This window comes from Ovis canadensis, chromosome 5, assembly GCF_042477335.2.
Source record: "Ovis canadensis isolate MfBH-ARS-UI-01 breed Bighorn chromosome 5, ARS-UI_OviCan_v2, whole genome shotgun sequence".
NCBI lineage: Eukaryota > Metazoa > Chordata > Mammalia > Artiodactyla > Bovidae > Ovis > Ovis canadensis.
The window spans coordinates 22,013,149-22,032,341 of NC_091249.1; the positions used below are offsets into that span (position 1 = coordinate 22,013,149).

General features: G+C 46.6%; 1 protein-coding gene across 2 annotated transcripts; it reads right to left on the bottom strand.

The window, feature by feature from the left end:
* Positions 1-865: 865 nt before the first annotated feature.
* LOC138440794 (prostaglandin E2 omega-hydroxylase CYP4F21-like) lies at positions 866-18,488 on the bottom strand. Of its 2 annotated transcripts, none has more exons than XM_069590690.1 (13): positions 18,434-18,488; positions 17,879-18,077; positions 15,810-15,954; positions 12,979-13,032; positions 12,759-12,886; positions 8,762-8,883; positions 7,702-7,972; positions 6,780-6,846; positions 4,879-5,008; positions 2,305-2,438; positions 2,145-2,209; positions 1,880-1,962; positions 866-1,471 (listed from the first exon to the last, which is right to left on the bottom strand). In XM_069590690.1, exons 2-13 carry the CDS (start codon positions 18,074-18,076, stop codon positions 1,297-1,299), a joined length of 1,572 nt encoding a protein of 523 aa, XP_069446791.1. In that variant the 5' UTR covers position 18,077; positions 18,434-18,488; the 3' UTR covers positions 866-1,296. The 2 variants fall into 2 exon arrangements, with proteins under 2 accessions (XP_069446791.1, XP_069446792.1); XM_069590691.1 differs by lacking the exon at positions 18,434-18,488 and adding an exon at positions 18,317-18,431.
* Positions 18,489-19,193: the final 705 nt, after the last annotated feature.

The window sequence follows — 19,193 nt, forward strand, 5'->3', positions numbered from 1 at the left end:
AAGTTGCTGAACCTTCTAATGACAGTCTTCTGAAGCAGCAGGTTTCCACATGTCCCCAAATTTAAGTATACCTATGATGACTTTAAAATATTTTATTTTTAAGGCTTTTTTAAATTAATTTTTTAAATTTTACTTTATAATACTGTATTGGTTTTGCTATACATTGACATGAATCCACCACAGGTGTACATGAGTTCCCAATCCTGAACCCCCCTCCCACCTCCTTCCCCATATCATCTCTCTGGGTCATCTCAGTGCACCAGCCCCAAGCATCCTGTATCCTGTATTGAATCTAGTCTGGCAATTCATTTCTTACATGATAGTATACTATGGTTTTTCCTGTGGTCATGTATGGATGTGAGAGTTGGACTGTGAAGAAGGCTGAGCACCGAAGAATTGATGCGTTTGAACTGTGGTGTTGGAGAAGACTCTTGAGAGTCCCTTGGACTGCAAGGAGATCCAGCCAGTCCATTCTAAAGGAGATCAGTCCTGGGATTTCTTTGGAAGGAATGATGCTAAAGCTGAAACTCCAGTTCTTTGGCCACCTCATGCGAAGAGTTGACTCATTGGAAAAGACTCTGATGCTGGGAAGGATTGGGGGCAGGAGGAGAAGGGGACAACAGAGGATGAGATTGCTGGATGCCATCACGGACTTGATGAACATGAGTCTCAGTGAGCTCCGGGAGATGGTGATGGACAGGGAGGCCTGGCATGCTGCCATTCATGAGGTCACAAAGAGTCGGGCACGACTGAGCCACTGAACTGAACTGAACTGATACATGTTTCAAATTTATGAAAGCGATGCAGAAAGAAGTGAGGAAATGAGCCCTTATTGATTACTAATGCTTACTACATACTGAGTCAGTCATTTTGCATATGCTTGTTTATTCAGTCTCCCCAACAGCCCAGTAAAGTGGCTACAATTATGTAATAAAGGAACTGAGAGGTAAACAATTTTCTTAAGCCAAACAACTAGTAAATGGCAGACTGGGACGGTGACATTTACATTACTATGGCAGGGAGCAAGTCCAAGGTCATCTGACCCTCTCTGCATCAAGCAGTTGGACTTCCTTAATGAGTAGTCTTCTACTTGGGATCCAAGTTCCCCTCTGAGCCGCCCTGCTTAAGGCCAACAGGTTTACAGCAACCCCCACCTGCCTGGAACTTAGCAGACCCTATGTGCTCCTTGCTGTCTTCTTGATGAGACTAGGACAGAGGTGGCCACGAATTTTGATTTCCAATCTGCCACTTGAGGTGTCTAGCGTCAGGGAGGATCCCAGGAGAGAAGGTGCTGGGTCATTGCTGGCCTGCGCTCAGCGGCTCCACCCGCAGCCAGAGTCCGCCCTCAGTGCGCAGGATAAGCTCTGGCTTCCGGCACGGCTCCTTATCCGGCAGAACGCGGAAGCGCAGCAAGGTGAGCGCCAAGATCACTTTCATCTCAGTCATGGCGAAGGTCTGCCCAATGCAGTTCCTGCAGGCAGGAGTGATGGCTCTGACTACTCCCTGGACCTTCATCCCAGCCTCATCAAGCCGGAAATCTGGCCCACAACCCCCATCCCCATCTGTAGAGACAGAGAAGTCGAACAATGCCTGGGACCCCTGACATGGGTTTGCGTATCCCCTGGGCCTGGTCCAGATTCTAGTTCTGAACGCAGACGCAGGAAGGAAAGGGCTCTCAGCACACTTCAGGCCCCTCCTTGGGCCCACCTCCATTCCCCAAACGTTTATCTGTCACCTCCAGGGCAGGGGAGGGAAGGAAAGCCAGAACTCTATCTTTATTTTTTCCACCCCACTGCCTGACAGTCATGCCTGGAATCTCAGTCCCAGATGCTGCCACCCCCACCACCGCATTCCCACCTCAAATGCCCAATGTCCTCACCTGGGACCTGCTGAGAAGGGAATAAAAGCCAGAGGTGACCTCCCTTTGATGTTTTCTGGGTCAAAGCGGAAGGGGTCATAGACCTGGGGGCAAGATAAGACAGGGTTGCTGGGTGGTATCTCCCAGGACTTCCATCCTTGGAAAGGCAGATGTGTTTATAATGGGGAAGGAGTGATGTCTGATTTGCCAGAACCCTGTGCCCTCCTTGGGTCTCCAAAGGGGAATGGACAAAGATGATGGAGGTAGGGTGTGGGGGAGGCCTCACCTCAGGGTCTGGCCACACAGATGGGTTGTGGTGGGTCCCGAAAATATCAATGAGGCAGACAACACCTGTGGAACAGGAGGGACCAGTCAGGACTAGTTCCTCCCTGCCTTACTGGCCCCCTTTCTGACCAGGAACCCCCTCCCCTAGTCATTGTGGACACCTTTGGGGACGACCCGGCCATCTGGGAGCACAATGTCCTGGGTACAGCGGCGGGAGATGCTGGTAACCGGGGGGTGCAACCGCAAACTCTCCTTGATGCACATGGTCAGGAAGGGCAACTGGGCCAGGTCATCCCTATGGAAACCTCATGACAATTATCCAGGGAACAAAAACAGAGACACTCCTCAGCCCTTTGACTGTTCCTTAAGATCCTTCTTCCTAAAACAAAATCACAGGTGGATAAACTATCTCCAAATTGATTAAGTCATATACATAAATATAGACAGCTCTTTCTTTGACCATCATGACTCAGTATAAGTTTTAAGAAAGAAAGAAGGAAGGAAGGAAAAAATGCAGGATCATAAAAGTACTAGAAGAAACTTAGCCAGATATTTTTAGATTTTCTGAACAATTCACCTAAAAGACAATCATTAAAACTTTTACATTTTTGTAAATATAAAACATTTTTATGGCAAGACCACAAAATCAGAAGACAAATGAGTAAGAAAAAGATTCAATGTTTACTCTTATGTAACTACAGGACAAGAGATTCTAGCTAATACACTTACGAGGTGGGAGAGGAGAGTAATGCCATTTGAAATGTGGGGTAAATGTGTCATTTTTTGCAGATAGTGATTTTATATTTAGAAAACAAGTGAATTCACTGGAAAACTTTTATAAACATTGAAGACAAGATCCAGTAAGTGGGGGCTGAATTCTTTTTTTTTAAATCTCCCCCTTTCTGTGTGGTTATTTAAATTCTTCATAGCTGATACAGTTAACAAGCTCAAAACTAGAAAACTTCAAGACAAACTCCGTATGGTCCAACAGCACTCACTTCCCTCCACAGTTTTCCTAGTGATTATTTTTTATGTATCCTTTCAGAGGTAACTTTTTGCATTAAAAAATAAATTATATAGTAGCATACTGAATACCATACACACTACTGTTCATTTCAAGTAACGTAAACCAATGTCTTATACATCTCTTGGAATTTGTGTCAAACACAGGGCCTTCCACACTCTGGAGCTAGAAAATAATTTTTTCGTGGTTTATCCTACAGACTTTAAGACTTCTTTATTTTTCATTTAAATCTTTGATTCTTGTGGATGTTATTTTCTTATAAGGCCCAAGAAGCAGGATGAATTAACTTTTCTCCATATACATCCCTAGTTGACCCAGAGGTTTTATTAAACAACCTTTATTTTTCCTAATGATAAGAGACTAAATATTTAGCATTTGCTGTTGTTTGCTATGGACAAGAAAGCTTTATCCATAAATTATTAGTTTTTCTATTAGAAATAGCAGTCAGAAGAGATAATAAAAGAAAAGATGATGATGATACAAAGTGTGTGTGTGTTGGTATCTCGGTTGTGTCCAACTGTGAGACTCCATGGACTGCAGTTTGCCAGCTTCCTCTGTCCATGGAATTCTCAGGCAAGAATATTGAAGTGGGTTGCCATTCCCATCTCCATGATATAAAGCATCTGAATTCAACTTATCAAGAAATGTGAATGTGTTTTGTCCAAATAAACTTATAAATATTTTTCAATCCAGATAGGCATATGGTTTACCATAACAACAAGGGTATCTAAGGGTTAGTTTAACAACATGTGAGTATTATCTTTATGCTAAAATTGTAGGCTCCATTAAAAGCCTGGAGATTACTTGGATTTCCAAAAATGGATATCCGCTTCATGCTTTGGGATACTGTGTATTAATATTATGCTTCCCGCAGGTCAATTATATATTCACAACAACCACCTCTCTCCATCCTTCCTTTCTCTCTCCCTTCTCCCTTCCTCCTAATTCTTAATTTACTCTCTGCTGTCTTCCTGACCTAATTATATCTCAAATGCACCCAAATATCTACTCACCAATATTCAGGGTCTCAGCTGAGGCACTTTTTCCACCTTCGATTTTGTCCCTCTTAGTCTAAACTCCAGGCCTGCCCATGTACACTGGAAGTGTCCTGACTTGAAACTTGTCTCCACCAGGCTAGGAGCTCCTGGAAGGCAAAGACTGGGGGGCGTCTGGGACCTTCCTGAATCTCCAGGACAACAAAGAAGCTGGAAAGAACTGGAGATGGCATAGAACTGGGGATAGGGAAACAGGGTGGCAGTGTTTACTAAATGGGGACTGGGTGGAGAAAGATGCAGGTGTCCCTGGACAAGAGTTGAATACTTTATTCCCTCAATGATCCTTCTGAATCCTGGACTAAATAATATGAGGAACTAGAGGGGGAAGGAGATGAGGAAACACAGAGTAAAGATGTTTGAAAACATGTGATTTCAGAGAGAAAATTAAGGGAGTGGAGGGAAAGTTCACTTACTGAATTTGTGCCAAGTGTCATCATCTGTCCTCACACATTGTTGCAAATTATCTCAGAACCCAAATTTTTGTCCCAAGAGCCAGTTTGCCCTGCTATACAGGCTGAGTACTAGATCTTGCCTCTGGGCTCTGTTCCTATTCCCACTAAGTGAAAGAATCAACAAAAAGATTTTCTCTCTGCCCCAACCACGGAGCAGAGCCAAGGAGAGGGGTTCAAAAAAAGGCCATGAGGTCTTGAACTCACCATTCAATCTCTTTAGACTCACGGTCCCTCAGAAGGTCTTGCACTTCTTGCCGGCAGCGCTCCTGGTATTCTGGGTGCTTTGCAAGGTTGTACAGGATCCAGGAGAGACCACTGGCTGTGGTGTCATGGCCTGAATAGCATCCAGAAAGGCTTCATCTCTGGGATACTTCAGCACCAAAAATGAACAGCACCCTCACAGTAAGGACCATGGGGAAATTGGTAGGGATGAGGTAGCCCAGGGTCCACACACCAAGTCCCTGGGATAGAGAGACTCTACCCTTTCCTTGTATTCTGAGTGTTTTGCAAGGTTGTGTAGGACTCAGGAGAGGCCACTGGCTGTGGCATCATGGCCTGAGGGGCATCCAGAATCACTTGGGTCTCTGGGTTACTTCAGTACTAGAGCATGGACAGCTGCTGGGAGCCAGCACAGGAGATCCCACCCATGGCAAAGGTCATGAGGAAGAGGCCTGATGGGCAAAGGCAGGTCAGGACTGGAGGGACTCCCCAACCCCACCCATGACAAGGTTATGCAGAAGAGGCCTGACGGGCAAGGCAGATCAAGACTCAAGGGGTCCCCTAGATCTGCTCGAGCATCTACCCCTGAAACCAAAATCTGTCTGTTATATTACACTCTTCTGACATTAACAGGGGCTATCCCCAACCACCTTTCTCTGGAAAATTAACTTAGAGCTCCAGTTAATAGTCTCCTGCATATAAAAGAAGTGTCTCAGCTCAAACCTCTCTGCTGGCAGTCTAGCTTGTGTGACAGGTTTATCCACACTCCTGCTACGATGCACATGATTGTTTACAACCTCTCAACCATAAACAGCACAGAGAGTTTGGAGTATTTTGATAGTCTTAGTTAGCATAGGGTTTTTCTAAAGATAAAAATCATGTTGGTGAAGGGTTTCATTGCTGAGTTAATGATTGCCGCCAGGCCACCATATCCTTAGACACCTGGGAATATGTTAATCAATGTAATTGGAATGTAGAAAAAGAAATATAGTAGTTTTGATGTTAGCAATATTAGACTTTTGAGTTAATGAATTTTCTCTTTGTTATAAATCACTGTACTTCCCTTTCTTTGTTATAAATCGTTGTATCCTTGCTATGTAAGAATGTAACTTTATCACTATCTTAAGACTAAGTAGATCTTAAGGGAAAACAAGTTTTCTGATTGACTAACCTTTATCAATAGAAAGAAAGATGGGGCCATAAAGTGTTAATCGGTCTCCAGACCAGAAGATATTATAAACAAACGTAAGACAAAGAACAAAGATATGCAAAGAACACTCTGTCTTTAGATAAGGGTCAGAGCAGCTGACTCTGCATGACTCTGCTTCTTACATTTATCTCTATGTACAACTTAAAGTATAAAAGCTTCCCTGAAAAATAAAGAGACGGACCAGGACCAGTTCCACAAAAGGCTGGTTTCCCCATGTCGTCTTTTCTTTCTTACTCTCCTTTTCAGGCTAATTCCCATCTGGACCACAGAGGTCAGCCATGTTTACTTATTTGCCTGGGCTTCTAAGACCTGAATGGGAAGGCACCCTGCGTCTTCACTCCCTCGGGAGACTGAGAGGGCACCTGTGGCCTACGTAAATGGTACAAGTCTCTTGTCTCGAGACTTTTATTGACTTTCTGTGTAAACCAAGGAATATAAGCCTCTTTTTATCCTCTATTCCCTTAACTGCAAATTCTTTCCTTATCTCTCTCTAAATCTACATATCTCCCTCTCCTCGCCGTCCACGCTTTGGATACCCTGGATCCAACTGGGGCTGGACCCCGGTAGACAGCTCTCTTGCACTAAGGCCCATGGGGAGAATGGGGAGGGATGGGGTAGTCCAGGGTCAATTCAGCAAGTTCCCTCCCTTTCTCTAGCCCCAAACTGGGACCCTCACCCTCAAACATGAAAGTGTCAGCTTCAGCCCGGATATCTTCATCTGACAATCCCTTCCCATCTTCATCCTAGAGAGAAAGCAGGAGCCCCAGAATCTCATTAGTTCTGAGGACCCCTCAGTCTAATGTGAAACAGTCTCTTAAACTGTATATAGGAACCCAATCCCAACCTGAAGCCCTAGAAATCCTTTGCTCAGCCTGTAACTAGAGGCCATATTCCATAGGCCTCCTCCTTAACATCTTTCTCTACTGTGTTGTCCCTGGTGAAAGGAATCAGTAATCTGAAAATATTTTCATGTTTATACATGACAGGGGATTTCTGCAAAAAGTTTCTGGCAACCTGGGTTACAACCTGGGTTATAAAACTATAGAACCTGTAGAATTTGCCTTCTCACCAGAGTATTTGTTTAAGCTCCAGAATAATCTTTCTTCCAGTCCCTCTCCCTCTCTCCATAGGGATAAAGGGGCTGATGTATCAATTGCCCTGTATAAGTTCCAAATGTCAAAATCTAGAGGTACTTGTACTGTGATCCAAACATGGTGCCCTCATAAGCATTTGGGAATGGGGAGCCAGAGCTACAATTCTACTCAAGCTACTATTATGGCCATGAGAAATAAATGTGCTGCTTTGCTCCAGGCTTCCGTATATATATGTAGATTCTGTACATACATGTAGAGCTTACCTCAGTGGTAGACTGACTTATCAGTTTGCATTAGAGTCAAATCACAGGCCCTTCACAGTTTCAGACTTAGCAGTCCCCTACAGGCTATACTGCACATCATCATCTCTAAAACATCCTGACCCATCCCTCCCTTCTACAAGCACCTTCCACGGCTCCCCAGGACCCTCTGCACCCCATTCAAATTCTTTGATCAGATCAAAGTCCCTTCTACCTCTTGAACTCAGATCCCAGAGGAACCCACCTTGGTCAGCAGAAGCACATCAATGAAGTCCAAAGTCTTGGTCTTTGCCTTGGCCTTGAGGAAGTCATCAACATTCTCCTTGGGGAGAGTGCGGCGCCGCTCCTGAATGACAGCATCTGTGAAGTCGTGCACTAGGCGGCAGGCCTTGCGGAAGCGCTGCCCGTCTGAGGTGAGGTAGTACAGGAAGTCCATGTACAGGGAGATCTGTTGGTTTCTTTTTGACACAAGCGCACTAAGCTCCAAGATGGCGGCAATATATTCGCTGGGCTTCCTGAGGAAGAGAGCATAAGGGAGGCAACAACTTAAAACCTGAAGCCCAGAAGCCATGGTCTACCTCCCTTCAGGAACTGAGGCTCCTAGAACAAATAACCCACAGATACAGTGTGGGATGAGCCAGAAGATGTGACTCTTCAGACTCTTCTCAACCCACATCCTATCTCAGTGAGCTGCCTCCATGCCCCAGGCACCCAGAGCACAGCTTAGATACCATGCTTCTCTCATTTCTCTCTTTCTCAGTATCTGCCCCTTCTCCTTCCCCATACTGTCCACTTGTCTCAGCCCTTATCCATTCCCAGCTGGTCAATGGCCCAGCCCCTTCCTTAGTCTCCTTACATCCAGTGTCAATACCATCCAGGGTCTACATGACTATTGGATTCTCTTGAGTCAGATGTCTAAGCTCAACTTTAACCGAGACCTTCAAGTGCTCAAACACCTTCCATAGCTCCCAGGAAACCTCAGATAAAGTTCATATCTTCTTAGACTGACTTCAGAATTCCCTTAAGATATTACCTTCTCATTCCTCCAACCTGTTTTTTTTTTTTTTTCATGGTGTCTCCTCACTGTTGCACATACTTTTCTCATCCTACCCTCCTGCCCTTTATCAAAGGGTTCTACCTACCTGGAAGGAGAGCTCCTTCTTTTTCCATTTCCTGTCCTGGGTTGTCCAGCTCTGAGCCACCTCCTCCAGGAAGGCCCTTCCAATTGCCCTGGTCATTCCTCCCTCCCCATCTACTACCTTGAGTCTATGTCTCATATTCCCAGGCCCAGCAATGAAACTCACTCTTGGCAATTGCTGTCAAAACTGAAGACACATTTCTGCAGACTGTCCAGGGTCAGAAGGCTGATGTGTTCAAACATGTCCAGATGGGTGTGGCCCTCTGTGACCAGGCGCTCCCACTTGGCCTAGTCAGAGAAGGAGACAGAGCTGGGGCCCCTTCACAACCACCTGGGTGGACTACCCTAAGACCCTGGCTCTTGGTTCCAGGACCATCCCCAGGGAGCATCAGGCTTGAGTGGAAGTGCAAGCTGTTACTTATAGAACGTGAAGGTCTCATTGCTGGAAGTCAAGAGACCTGAATTTAAATCCTCACTCAGCCTCCTGCTCTCTATATATTCTTGATCAATTTATGACATGAATCCAATGCTCAATAAACCTTGCTTTCATCATCTTCATTGTTAAAAGCTGATTAGGAAACTGTCCCCTATGTTGAGAAAGGCCAAGTTCTTCCATGGGCCTTGAGTATCCCAAGTATCCCAAGTATCCCTTTAGTATACCAAGCATATTCTTGCTTGGTATACTAAAAAAATTGAAAGACCCTGATGTTCTTTACCTGGGCCATTTCTCAGAGTTGTGTTTGTAGTAAAAAACCTTGAGAAGTGAGGTAATGTGTCCTCCTGGAAAAATATCAGGCTTGCTTCTAGTTCTAAAAGTCATAGAGTCCCTAAACCTAGTAGTTCTCCCCACTGTAATACAACATACTACATGAGCAGGCACCAGCTGAAGCCCACCTGTGTCATCCTCATGGAATTTGATTACTTGGAGGAAGAATACAAACCAACAGGAAGCACATGGCATTTACTGAGCCAAGAGTAATAAATTATCCTTTGTCTGTAACTCAGGACTCTTGTGTCTAATGGCAGAATCCATGAAACAGTAACAAGCTTACTTGTCCATTTGCAAGTATAGAAAAGTCCCAAGCACTTCACAAAATTCCTTCCTTTAGTTCTTCAATTCCATATATATATATATATATATATATATATATATATATATATATGCCCTTTGCAATGTGATTTTTAAGTAGATTATAATAGGGCATGGGGCTTATTTCACCATCCTTTGATTCTGAGTTGGCCTTGGACCTGCTTTGGCCAGTAACCTGAGAAAAATGATGACTAGGGTGCCTCATAGGCTTCTCTGATAGTTCACTTGGTAAAGAATCCACCTGCAATGCAGGAGACCCCGGTTCGATTCCTGGGTCAGAAAAATCAACTGGAGAAGGGATAGGCTACCAACTCCTGTATTCTTGGGCTTCCCTTGTGGCTCAGCTGGTAAAGAATCTGCCTGCAGTGTGGGAGACCTGGGTTAGGAAGATCCCCTGGAGAAGGAAATGGCTACCTACTCCAGTATTCTGGCCTAGAGAATTCCACGGACAGTATAGTCCATGGGGTCACAGAGTTGGGCACAACTGAGTGACTTTCACTTTCAGGGTACCCCAAACCAAGACCCCAAAAGGCATTGCATTTCTGCATTGTCTGTTGTAACTTCTTTTTCTATTCTAATTTTATCAATTTGAGTCTTCTCTCTTCTTTCCTGAGAAGTCTTGCTAATGGTTTATCAATTTTATTTATCTTCTCAAAGAAACACCTTTAGTTTTGTTCCTCTTTGGTACTTTTTTCTTCATTTATTTTTTATTTCAGCTCCAATCTCTCTGACTTCTTTCCTCCCACTAACTTGGGGGTTTTGTTGTTCTTCCTTTCTATTTGCTTTAGATGTGATGTTAGGTTGTTTATTTGATATTTTTCTTGTTTCTTGAGGTAGGCTTGAAAAGCAGTTCTTAGAACTGTTTTTCCTGCATCCCATAGATTTTGAGTTGTGTTTTCAGTGTCATTGATTTCTAGGTGTTTTGTGTGTGTGTGTGTTTGTGTTTTTTGTGGTTTTTTCCTATAATTGATATCTAACCACATAGCATAAGGGTCAGAAAAAATGCTTGATACAATTTTAATTTTCTTAAATTTACCAAGGCTTGATTTGTGACCCAAGATGCGATCTATCCTGGGTCACATGTGCACTTGAGGGAAAAAAGAAAAGTATTCTGTTGCTTTTGGAAGGGTTTTCCTGTAGATATCAATTAGGTCCATCTGGTATAATGTGAAAACACAACCCTCAGAATGGCAGAAAATAATTGCAAATAAAGAAACTGACAGAGGATTAATCTCCAAAATATACAAGCAGCCCATGCAGCTCAATATCAGAAAAACAAACAACACAATCATAAAATGGGCAGAGGCCCTCAAAAGAAATTTCTCCAAAGACATGCAAGTGGCCAATCAACACACGAAGAAGGTGATCAGTCTTGCTCATTGTTAGGGAAATGCAAATCAAAACTAAAATGAGGTATCACCTCACCCTAGTTAGAACTTCCATCATCAAAAATTCTCAAGCAATAAATGCTGGAGAGGATATGGAGAAAAGGAAACCCTCTTGCGCTATTGGTGTGACTATAAGTTGATACAAGCCACTGTGGAGAGCAGTATAGAGATTTCTTTAAAAACCAGGAATACTAAGCAAATATCTTGAGAAAATCATAGTTCAAAAAGTCACATATACCCTAATGTTCATTGCTGCACTATTTACAATAGCCAGGATATGGAAACAACCTAGATGCCCACTGACAGATGAATGGATAAAGAAGTTGTGGTACATAGGTACAATGCACTTAGTCATCAAAAGGAAAAAATGTGAATTAGTTGTACTGAGGTGGATAAATCCAGAGCCTGTTACACCAAGCGAAGTAAGTCTTATATTGGCCAAGAGAAAAACAATTATTTTGCCATATATATATATGAGTCAGACACAACTGAGTGACTTTATATATATATAAAATTTGCTTCCCTGGTGGCTCAAACATTAAAGAATCTGCTTGCAATGCAAGGAGACCCAGGTTCAATCCCTGGATCAGGGAGACCCCTGGAGAAGGGAATGGCAACCCACTCCAGTGTTCTTGCCTGGAGAGTTCCATGGACAGAGAACCCTGTGGGCTACAGTCCATGGGGTCATAAAGAATTGGACACAACTGAGAGACTAACATTTTCACTTTTCATAGGATCTAGAAAAATGGCACTGATGAACCTAATTGCAGGGCAGGAATGAAGATTCAGATATAGAGAACAGACTCTGGAACACAGCAGGGAGAAGAGGGGGTGGAACAAATTGAGAAAGTAGCGTTGATGTATATATTACTATTATGTGTAAAATAGATAGCTAGGGGGAAGCTGCTATATATGACTGATTAGCATTGCTGTATGGCAGAAACTGACACAACTGTGTAAGGCAATTAAACTCCAATTAAAAACTAAAATAAAAATAAAAGGGCATTGCAGTTTCTTCTCAGTCTGTTGGAACATTGCTTCCGCCAGTGAACAAACCTGAAATGTCTTCAAGGGAGAGAATCACATAAAAGGAAATCCATTTGACCTGGGTGAAATGATCCGAGATCAGCTAAGAAGGGATAGGCTACCCACTCCAGTATTCTTGGGCTTCCCCTGTGGCTCAGCTGGTAAAGAATCTGCCTGCAATGTGGGAGACCATGGTTCAATCCCTGGGTTGGGAAGATCCCCTGGAGAAGGGAAAGGCTACCTACTCCAGTATTCGAGCCTGGAGTCCATGGAGTCACAAAGAGTCAGACACAACTGAGTGACTTTCACTTTGGTGTTATTGTTTGTAAGTGATTTGTTACTCCAGAATGACTACTAAACAACATTCATTATTTCCCTAAAATATGTCTCAAGATTCCAAGGCTTCTGTGAAGAAAAAGAGAAACTAACACATTCTGAGCACTTACTATGTGCCAGGAACATGGCTCCATTACATTATGTTGACCACTTTGCAAAACAAGGCTCATGTTATACTTATTTATCAGCCAAGGAAACTAAGGTTCAGAAAGGAGAACAATGGCCTCAAAGTCAACTGGAAGATCCAGAATTCCAGACAAGATGTTCCTGAGTCCCCGTTATCCTCAAGATTCCAGCTGGAACACTGGGTTCAAGAGACTCACGTGCATGATCTCTGCGCTCTTCGTGAAAATCTTCATATAGGGCTTCAGGATGTTGAAGTGGAAGGCGGGTGTCAGCAGGCGACGGTGGCTGCTCCACTTGTCACCAGCACTCAGCAGGAGCCCATCCCCTAGCAGAGACAGCCACAGGGAGTGAGCAAAGGAAGACCTTCCCCTGGGTCCCCAAAGTCATCCCCAACCCCCTTCACTCACAGTTACTCACCAAGCCAGGGTTTTAGAGTGCCATAGAATAGCATGTCCTTGGGTGCAGTGGCAGCTGAAATGAATAAACACAATCAGGGGCCAGGTAGATGGAGAGGTGAAGGACTTCTGATGAGGGGTGGAGGCTTCCAGCCAGGAATCTGCATTCCCTCTCCAAGCCCAACATAGCAGAATGAGACTAAGAGCACAGGAAGCTGGGAGGGGAGAAGGGACCAGACCAGGCCACAGCACAGAGAAGAGCAAAGGCAGAACCCATAGAAGCAACTCAGTGTGCTTAGACACACCCCAGAATGACACAACATGCCCCAGCATTCCTTGACATCGCCTACAGAGTCCAACACATTCTGACACGGAAGCAAAACCCAGCCCTCTACAAAACACCTTCACAGGGACCAAGGACACCACACCTGCCCCAGCACGAGGACCTCTCCTGAGACATCTGACATGGCCCCATGTGTTACCATGCCCTGACATGGCCCCAACATGCGTGACACAACCTGAAATGATGCACAGCTCTGCCATGGACCTGAAGACCACCTGACCTGTTCCCAGGGTGCCCCAGGAAGGCTCCAGACAGGACTTGAATACAGTGATCTCACAGACATGAACCAAGTGTGAGCCAGGCATACCTTAAGACCCCAAACAGGCAGGATTCACACAAGGTCTCAGGCATTTCTCCAAGTGACCCTGAGCCCCAGACCTGAGGCAAACCCCACATGTGATCAACAGGAGAACCAGACAATCTCTGATGACATTTCAGATAAGAACCAGAGAGACTCCTAGATGCCTCAAATGTCCTTGGCCACAGGTGAGCTCCAGACATGACTGAGAACATCTTTGAGCTCAGGCATAAAATATACTAGGTGGCACCAGGTATAACATATACCAGTTGTAACCAGAATCCACATGGATACATAAATGTGACTAGATGTGGCCATGCAGCAGACACTGCACAGACATGACTGGAGGTCAGGCAGGTGGGAGTCTGCAGTGAGAGACAGCGGTACCCTGGCCACACACCCCCACTGTCTGCATCACAGTCAGCCGCCCACTTAGAGGCAACACAGACCATGACAGGGGACAAGCTGTGGCCAAGGATCTACCTGGAGCCAAGAGCACAGGCTTGATGCAGGTGGGATGGAAGATGTAGATGATTGCACACCAGGGCCCCACCCACCAGCAGGCTGCATCCCCATAGGTGCCAGCCAGGCCCTGTGTGCACAGGAGGCCTTCCTCCCAGCTCTGAATCTGGAGAGAAACAAATAGGACCTAATTCAAGCTCTTCTAGGCTGCCAGAGGGAAGGATCTGCAGGGCAGAGAGCCACACCTGAAGCTATGCATCAGTTTCAGCAGCTGCTCCTCTGTCCTCCCGCTTTCTCAGGCTCCTTCCCCACACCCTCCGTAAAGGACAGTTGGATGCCCTTTCAGGTGCAGGGATAGGAAGGGTCTTTCCCTGTGTGGATCCCAAACACCATGTTCAACTCACTTCTCTTCCACCCCCATATTCCAGATAAGGAAACTGAGGCTCTGAATATTGAAATGACTTGCCCACAGTCGCACAGATATCATGCCTGACACATGAAGCCAGGTGTGTCTGAATCCAGGGTCTGAGTTCTTAACCACTGAACTGCTCTAAGCCCTAAAACAATAGCTCAGGTAACCCTGTGCCTGCCAAGACACGCAATCATACTCTCAGGAACATGAGAATTGGTCCTATGACCCAAGCCACGCAAATTAAAGGGAACCTTCAACTTTTTCTAAAACTGTTTTTAATGAGTTCACTTTTCTATGGGGGTTGAGCTTGGAGGATTCAATCTTACCAGGATAAGAGGGAAGCCATCACAGATGAACACAGAACTAAACGATGAAAACAGATTTCTGATGACATTTTAAGACCCAGATCCAGCTGTCCTGAAGACATCTTCCTTGGAGTTTACAGTCAACTGATACTCTTTCTTTGTATAGATCATACAAGGTTGAGTTTCCACCACTACAGCTGAAAGAAACTGCAGCAGCCAGAGAGAGCTAGGGCCCTGCCCAGAGTCACTCAGTGTTCTGGTGTCAGAAACCAGGTCTCTGTCAGAAGCTGCCCATTCCCCTGCTTGCGTGGTCTGTCTGTGGATGGGAGGGGCAGGGGACAAAGTTAGGGAGCCAGGGTGGGATGAGGTAGAGTCTCCTCAGGGAGATTCCTAGGCACTGGAGAAGGAAGGCCCCGAATTAGAAGTGGCTGAGCCACAGGATACGGTCAAGAAACCCACCCATTGGAGAGGTGGATGTCACAAAAATACAGCTCAGATCATGCACCAGACATAAACTTTCATTGCTGGGGATCTGGGGATGAGTGAGACTGAGAGCAGACATGCCAGGGGGCCTGGGATGCTATGGAAGCCCACTGCATCACTCTACCCTCTGCTGTCAAATATATCTGTTCATTGTTCCAGACCCAGTTCCAGCACCTCCTCTTCCAGAAAGCCTTCCAGCATGCCCTAACAGAGGACCTTGGGCTTCTTCTTGGGTTGCCACAGCCCATCTTGCATCTGGCTGGCCCCTCCAGCCAACCACACCAGGTCAGGGATATCCTGTTCCAGATCTGAGTCCTGAGATTTGGGACATCTTTCAGCAGGGCACCAGAGTGGCGTATAGTTAACAGAGTGAGGAAGGAGACAGTGAAATGGGGGCTGATGAACATATGAAAGAAAGGAGGAAATGGCTGAGCCAGAGAGGGGAGGAGGGGCCATGGTTCTGTAGGGGCCACATCAAATGTAGGCAAGGAGGGGTTGGAATCCCTCAAATGTGTCATAACATCCACCACCACAAGCTCTGCCTGGGTACCTGAGGCGTTGGTGATGCTCCGGAGCATGTCAGGGTGGCAGAAGATGACCATTGGGACAATGGGGCCAAACCAGATCAAATATCCACGGGGATAGTTGGCCGCCATCTGAGTGAAGTAGATCAGGCCCTGCTCCGTGGGGGGTACCTGCAAGCAAGGGAAGAGTCATCACTTCCCAGATGGAGCCATGCAGTGGACAGTGTGTCAGATTCTGTACAGATGGAGAGAACCTCTGCTTCCTCCTTCTCTGGGAGCAGAAGGGACATGGAGCATCTCTAAGTCCCAAGGATGTACCACAGGACACAGGCAAAAGACAGGCTCTCCACCCATAGGGAGGTTGACCTTGACTTGAGAAGTCAGATTTTTCATGTCCTGGGAGTGGTCCCAGTTCCAGGAGTGCCTACAGGAGGAGATACCTATGGGGGAGGTTTGTGGATGCAGGGTGGCCTCAGGACTTCTCCCTAGGTTTGGGTCCCACATCCTTTCATAAGCTGGATGGTCCAAGTGGCCTCCAGTTCCTTAAATGGTAAAGGGTCTGCAGACCTGGGACCTTCCAGCCCTGGCAGATCCCAAGGGACAGACATTAATCAAGAAAGCAACTCAGACCTACAAACCTTCTCTATTGGCTAGGCTCTGTGCAGAGTGCATCCTGTCTGTCTATTCCTCTGCGGCCTCGGGATACGACTTTCAATCGTGCCATTTATAGATGAAGAACCTGACACCATATGCGCCCAACGGGAAGAAGATGATGCTCCCAGAGAAGCGCCACCTCCATCAGGATGCTCCATTCAAGCTTGACAAAGGTGCTCCGGGTGCTCTAGGCGGGTGAACGTACGTCACTTTCACTTTGGGGCTTTGTTCCCCTCTGCCCAAGGACCTCAAGTGAGGGTTCAGTGCACTTGGTGAGAACTGGTCCAGAGAGAGAGAGTGACTCAGCCAGGGTCACACAGCAAGAGGGGCCGCAGGAAAGAAAAGTGATTAAGACCGGACCACACAGCCAAGCCCTTGGAGGGAAGAGCAGAACTGCAATAATTTTAGAACATTCCTGTTACCTCCAGGGCTTGCAGAGACCATTTCTAGACCCAGACTCTCAGGAAAACTACACAGCAAGCTTTGGAGTGCCCCCTGTTCTGGGCTTCTGAACTTTGCCATAATAAACAGGAAAACTGCAGTCAAGTCCTCCCTCAAGTTGTAGTTCTCATCCCAGACAGGAAGGAAAAAATGTTCTCATCTCTCAGCTGGGCTGTTAGATGGGGATAGCTGGGTACTCATTCCTTTGACCTTGACAGAAGAGGGTAATGGCAAGTTTGTCACCTAGATAACCAAACATTTATTTTGCATGGTTACAGTATGCCAGCCCTGGAGTATGCACTCTAGAGTCTGCTCCCTAGAACTAGTATCAAACTGGAAGGTGATTAATGTAGAATTGGACAGTTGACGGTTTAATCAATCATAAGCAGAACCAATTCAAAGATCAAAGTCTGGGGCACAAAGTTGGCAAGCACAGAGGATGGGGAGGTCTAAGAGGGCTTCTTAAAGAAGAAGTGAACTTTATCCCGGTTGGGCAATGAGCCCATTGGGATATCTTGGGAGGAGAGAAGGTAAGATTAGAAGAAGGGATCCTGGGAGAGAGACGCTGTGGTCCTGTAGGTCGGGGTGGGGAGTTGATAGCCAATTCTTGTGGGACAGCTGTAACCCAGAATGAAAAGACACAGGAAATGGATCACAACCAGACCAGACCCTGGACAGCACCCTTGAGGAGACCTCAAGGTCACCATGGAGACTAGAGAGGTCAGGAGACCAGGTTCTATGAAGCCGGACCTCAGAGATGCACTAATGTGTGGAAGTCAGGCAGGAAATGGACCTCAAAACAGACTAGGGCTGGAAGGACTGGATGTGGGGAAGGTCTCGATGGCAGAGCAGAGGAATGAGTGAGTGAGGAAGACGGGGCTCCCTGGCTTCCCTTGCTTCTCTGCTGTCCTAGACCCGACCCCCAACCTGAGCCCCATTCCTGACCTCAGGAAGTCCATCCACCCTGATCCCCCAGACCCATCCTACTGCCCACACTCACCAGGTCCATGTGACCCAAGAACCAGTTGTGTTTTGGGGGCTGCAGGAAACATCGGAGGCGGCGAGAGTTGTTGTAGAAGGTGTAAGTCCAGGCCAGGACGCGGGCCAGGATCCAGGAGGCCCCAACCAACAGCAGCAGCAGCCATGGGGAGGCTGCCACAGGCCCGAGTCCCAGCCGGGATAGGCTCAGCTCCAGCATCCTATGGGGTAAACAGGGTGAAGGGTGAGCTCCTGAGGGCGAAAGAAGAGGCAGTGATGGTGAGCTGTGAGGCAGAGATGAATAGAGTGAGAGGAGCAATGGAGTGAAGGGCAGGATGAGCGCTGGGGACGGGGCAAGACAGGCTCAGAAATGGGCAGACATGGGCGCTAAGAGGGAATCATAGACAGAGAGAGACAGAAGGACATTCTGAATGACGCAGAATGTTTGCGTGTTAGTTACCTACTGACATCCACTCATCTCCCAGACCAGCTTGTTCCCTGGAGCCACCCTGCCTAGAACAGTGGCCTTTCCCACCCCAGGCCAGGCCGCCCAGCCCTGTTACCCCCAGCCTGTCACCTTCTGCCAAGAGCAGCTTGTCCTGCACAACTCCCCTGCTCCTCCTGGGAAGGCTTGTTCTGACCTTGACCCAGGAAAAAGCCTGCCAGTGTCCACACTAAGCCAGCCAATCCTTGCTGCCTGCTTACCTCCTCACCTGGAGGCTGTCCAAACAAAGGGTGAGGCCTGTGAACAAGTTCAGGGTCATAGTTTGTACACTGGATGCTCAGGACTCATCACATCCCAAATGGGAAAACTGTGGGGCAGGTAAAGATGACTCTGGGCTCCCAGGTGTGCAGCCACACCTGCGGCTCTAAGCACAGTGCAGCAGATAAAAGCATGAACACTCAGGTATCACACTAGCAGGGCCTAGCTCAGCCTTGTCTGAAGTCATTTCCAGGGCTCCTTTCCACGCCTGGGCCAGGAGGGTGTCATATAACACTTCTTGGGACAGAAACAGGGAGCTCGGAGACCTGAACTCTCTGACCTCCTGGTGATACAACCTGGCAAGAATTCAAGTCCTGCCTCTCAGCACCCCAGGGCCCAGGTTGAGACATGACAGCTGGGAGCAGGAGCAGAGAAACACACCCGGCTGAGAATTACAAGGGGATAAAGGACTCAGTCGGAAGACAGCATCTTGAGACATGAAGGGTAAGGCTGCAAGGGACCTAGAGAGACCAGTATGCACACAGAAGAGGCAGAGCTCGGAGTGGAGTTCTGACCCACCCTCATTCATACTGTGGGCTTTGAAGACCCTCTCTGGTCTCAACCTTCCTATCTG

Coding starts and splice junctions, on each gene's coding strand:
- LOC138440794 (XM_069590690.1), bottom strand. CDS start 18,076: ATGCTGGAGCTGAGCCTATCCCGGCTGGGACTCGGGCCTGTGGCAGCC. Junction 15,955..17,878: donor TCTTGGGTCACATGGACCTG/GTGAGTGTGGGC, acceptor CCTTGCTTGCAG/GTACCCCCCACGGAGCAGGG. Junction 2,210..2,304: donor TGGCCGGGTCGTCCCCAAAG/GTGTCCACAATG, acceptor CCTGTTCCACAG/GTGTTGTCTGCCTCATTGAT.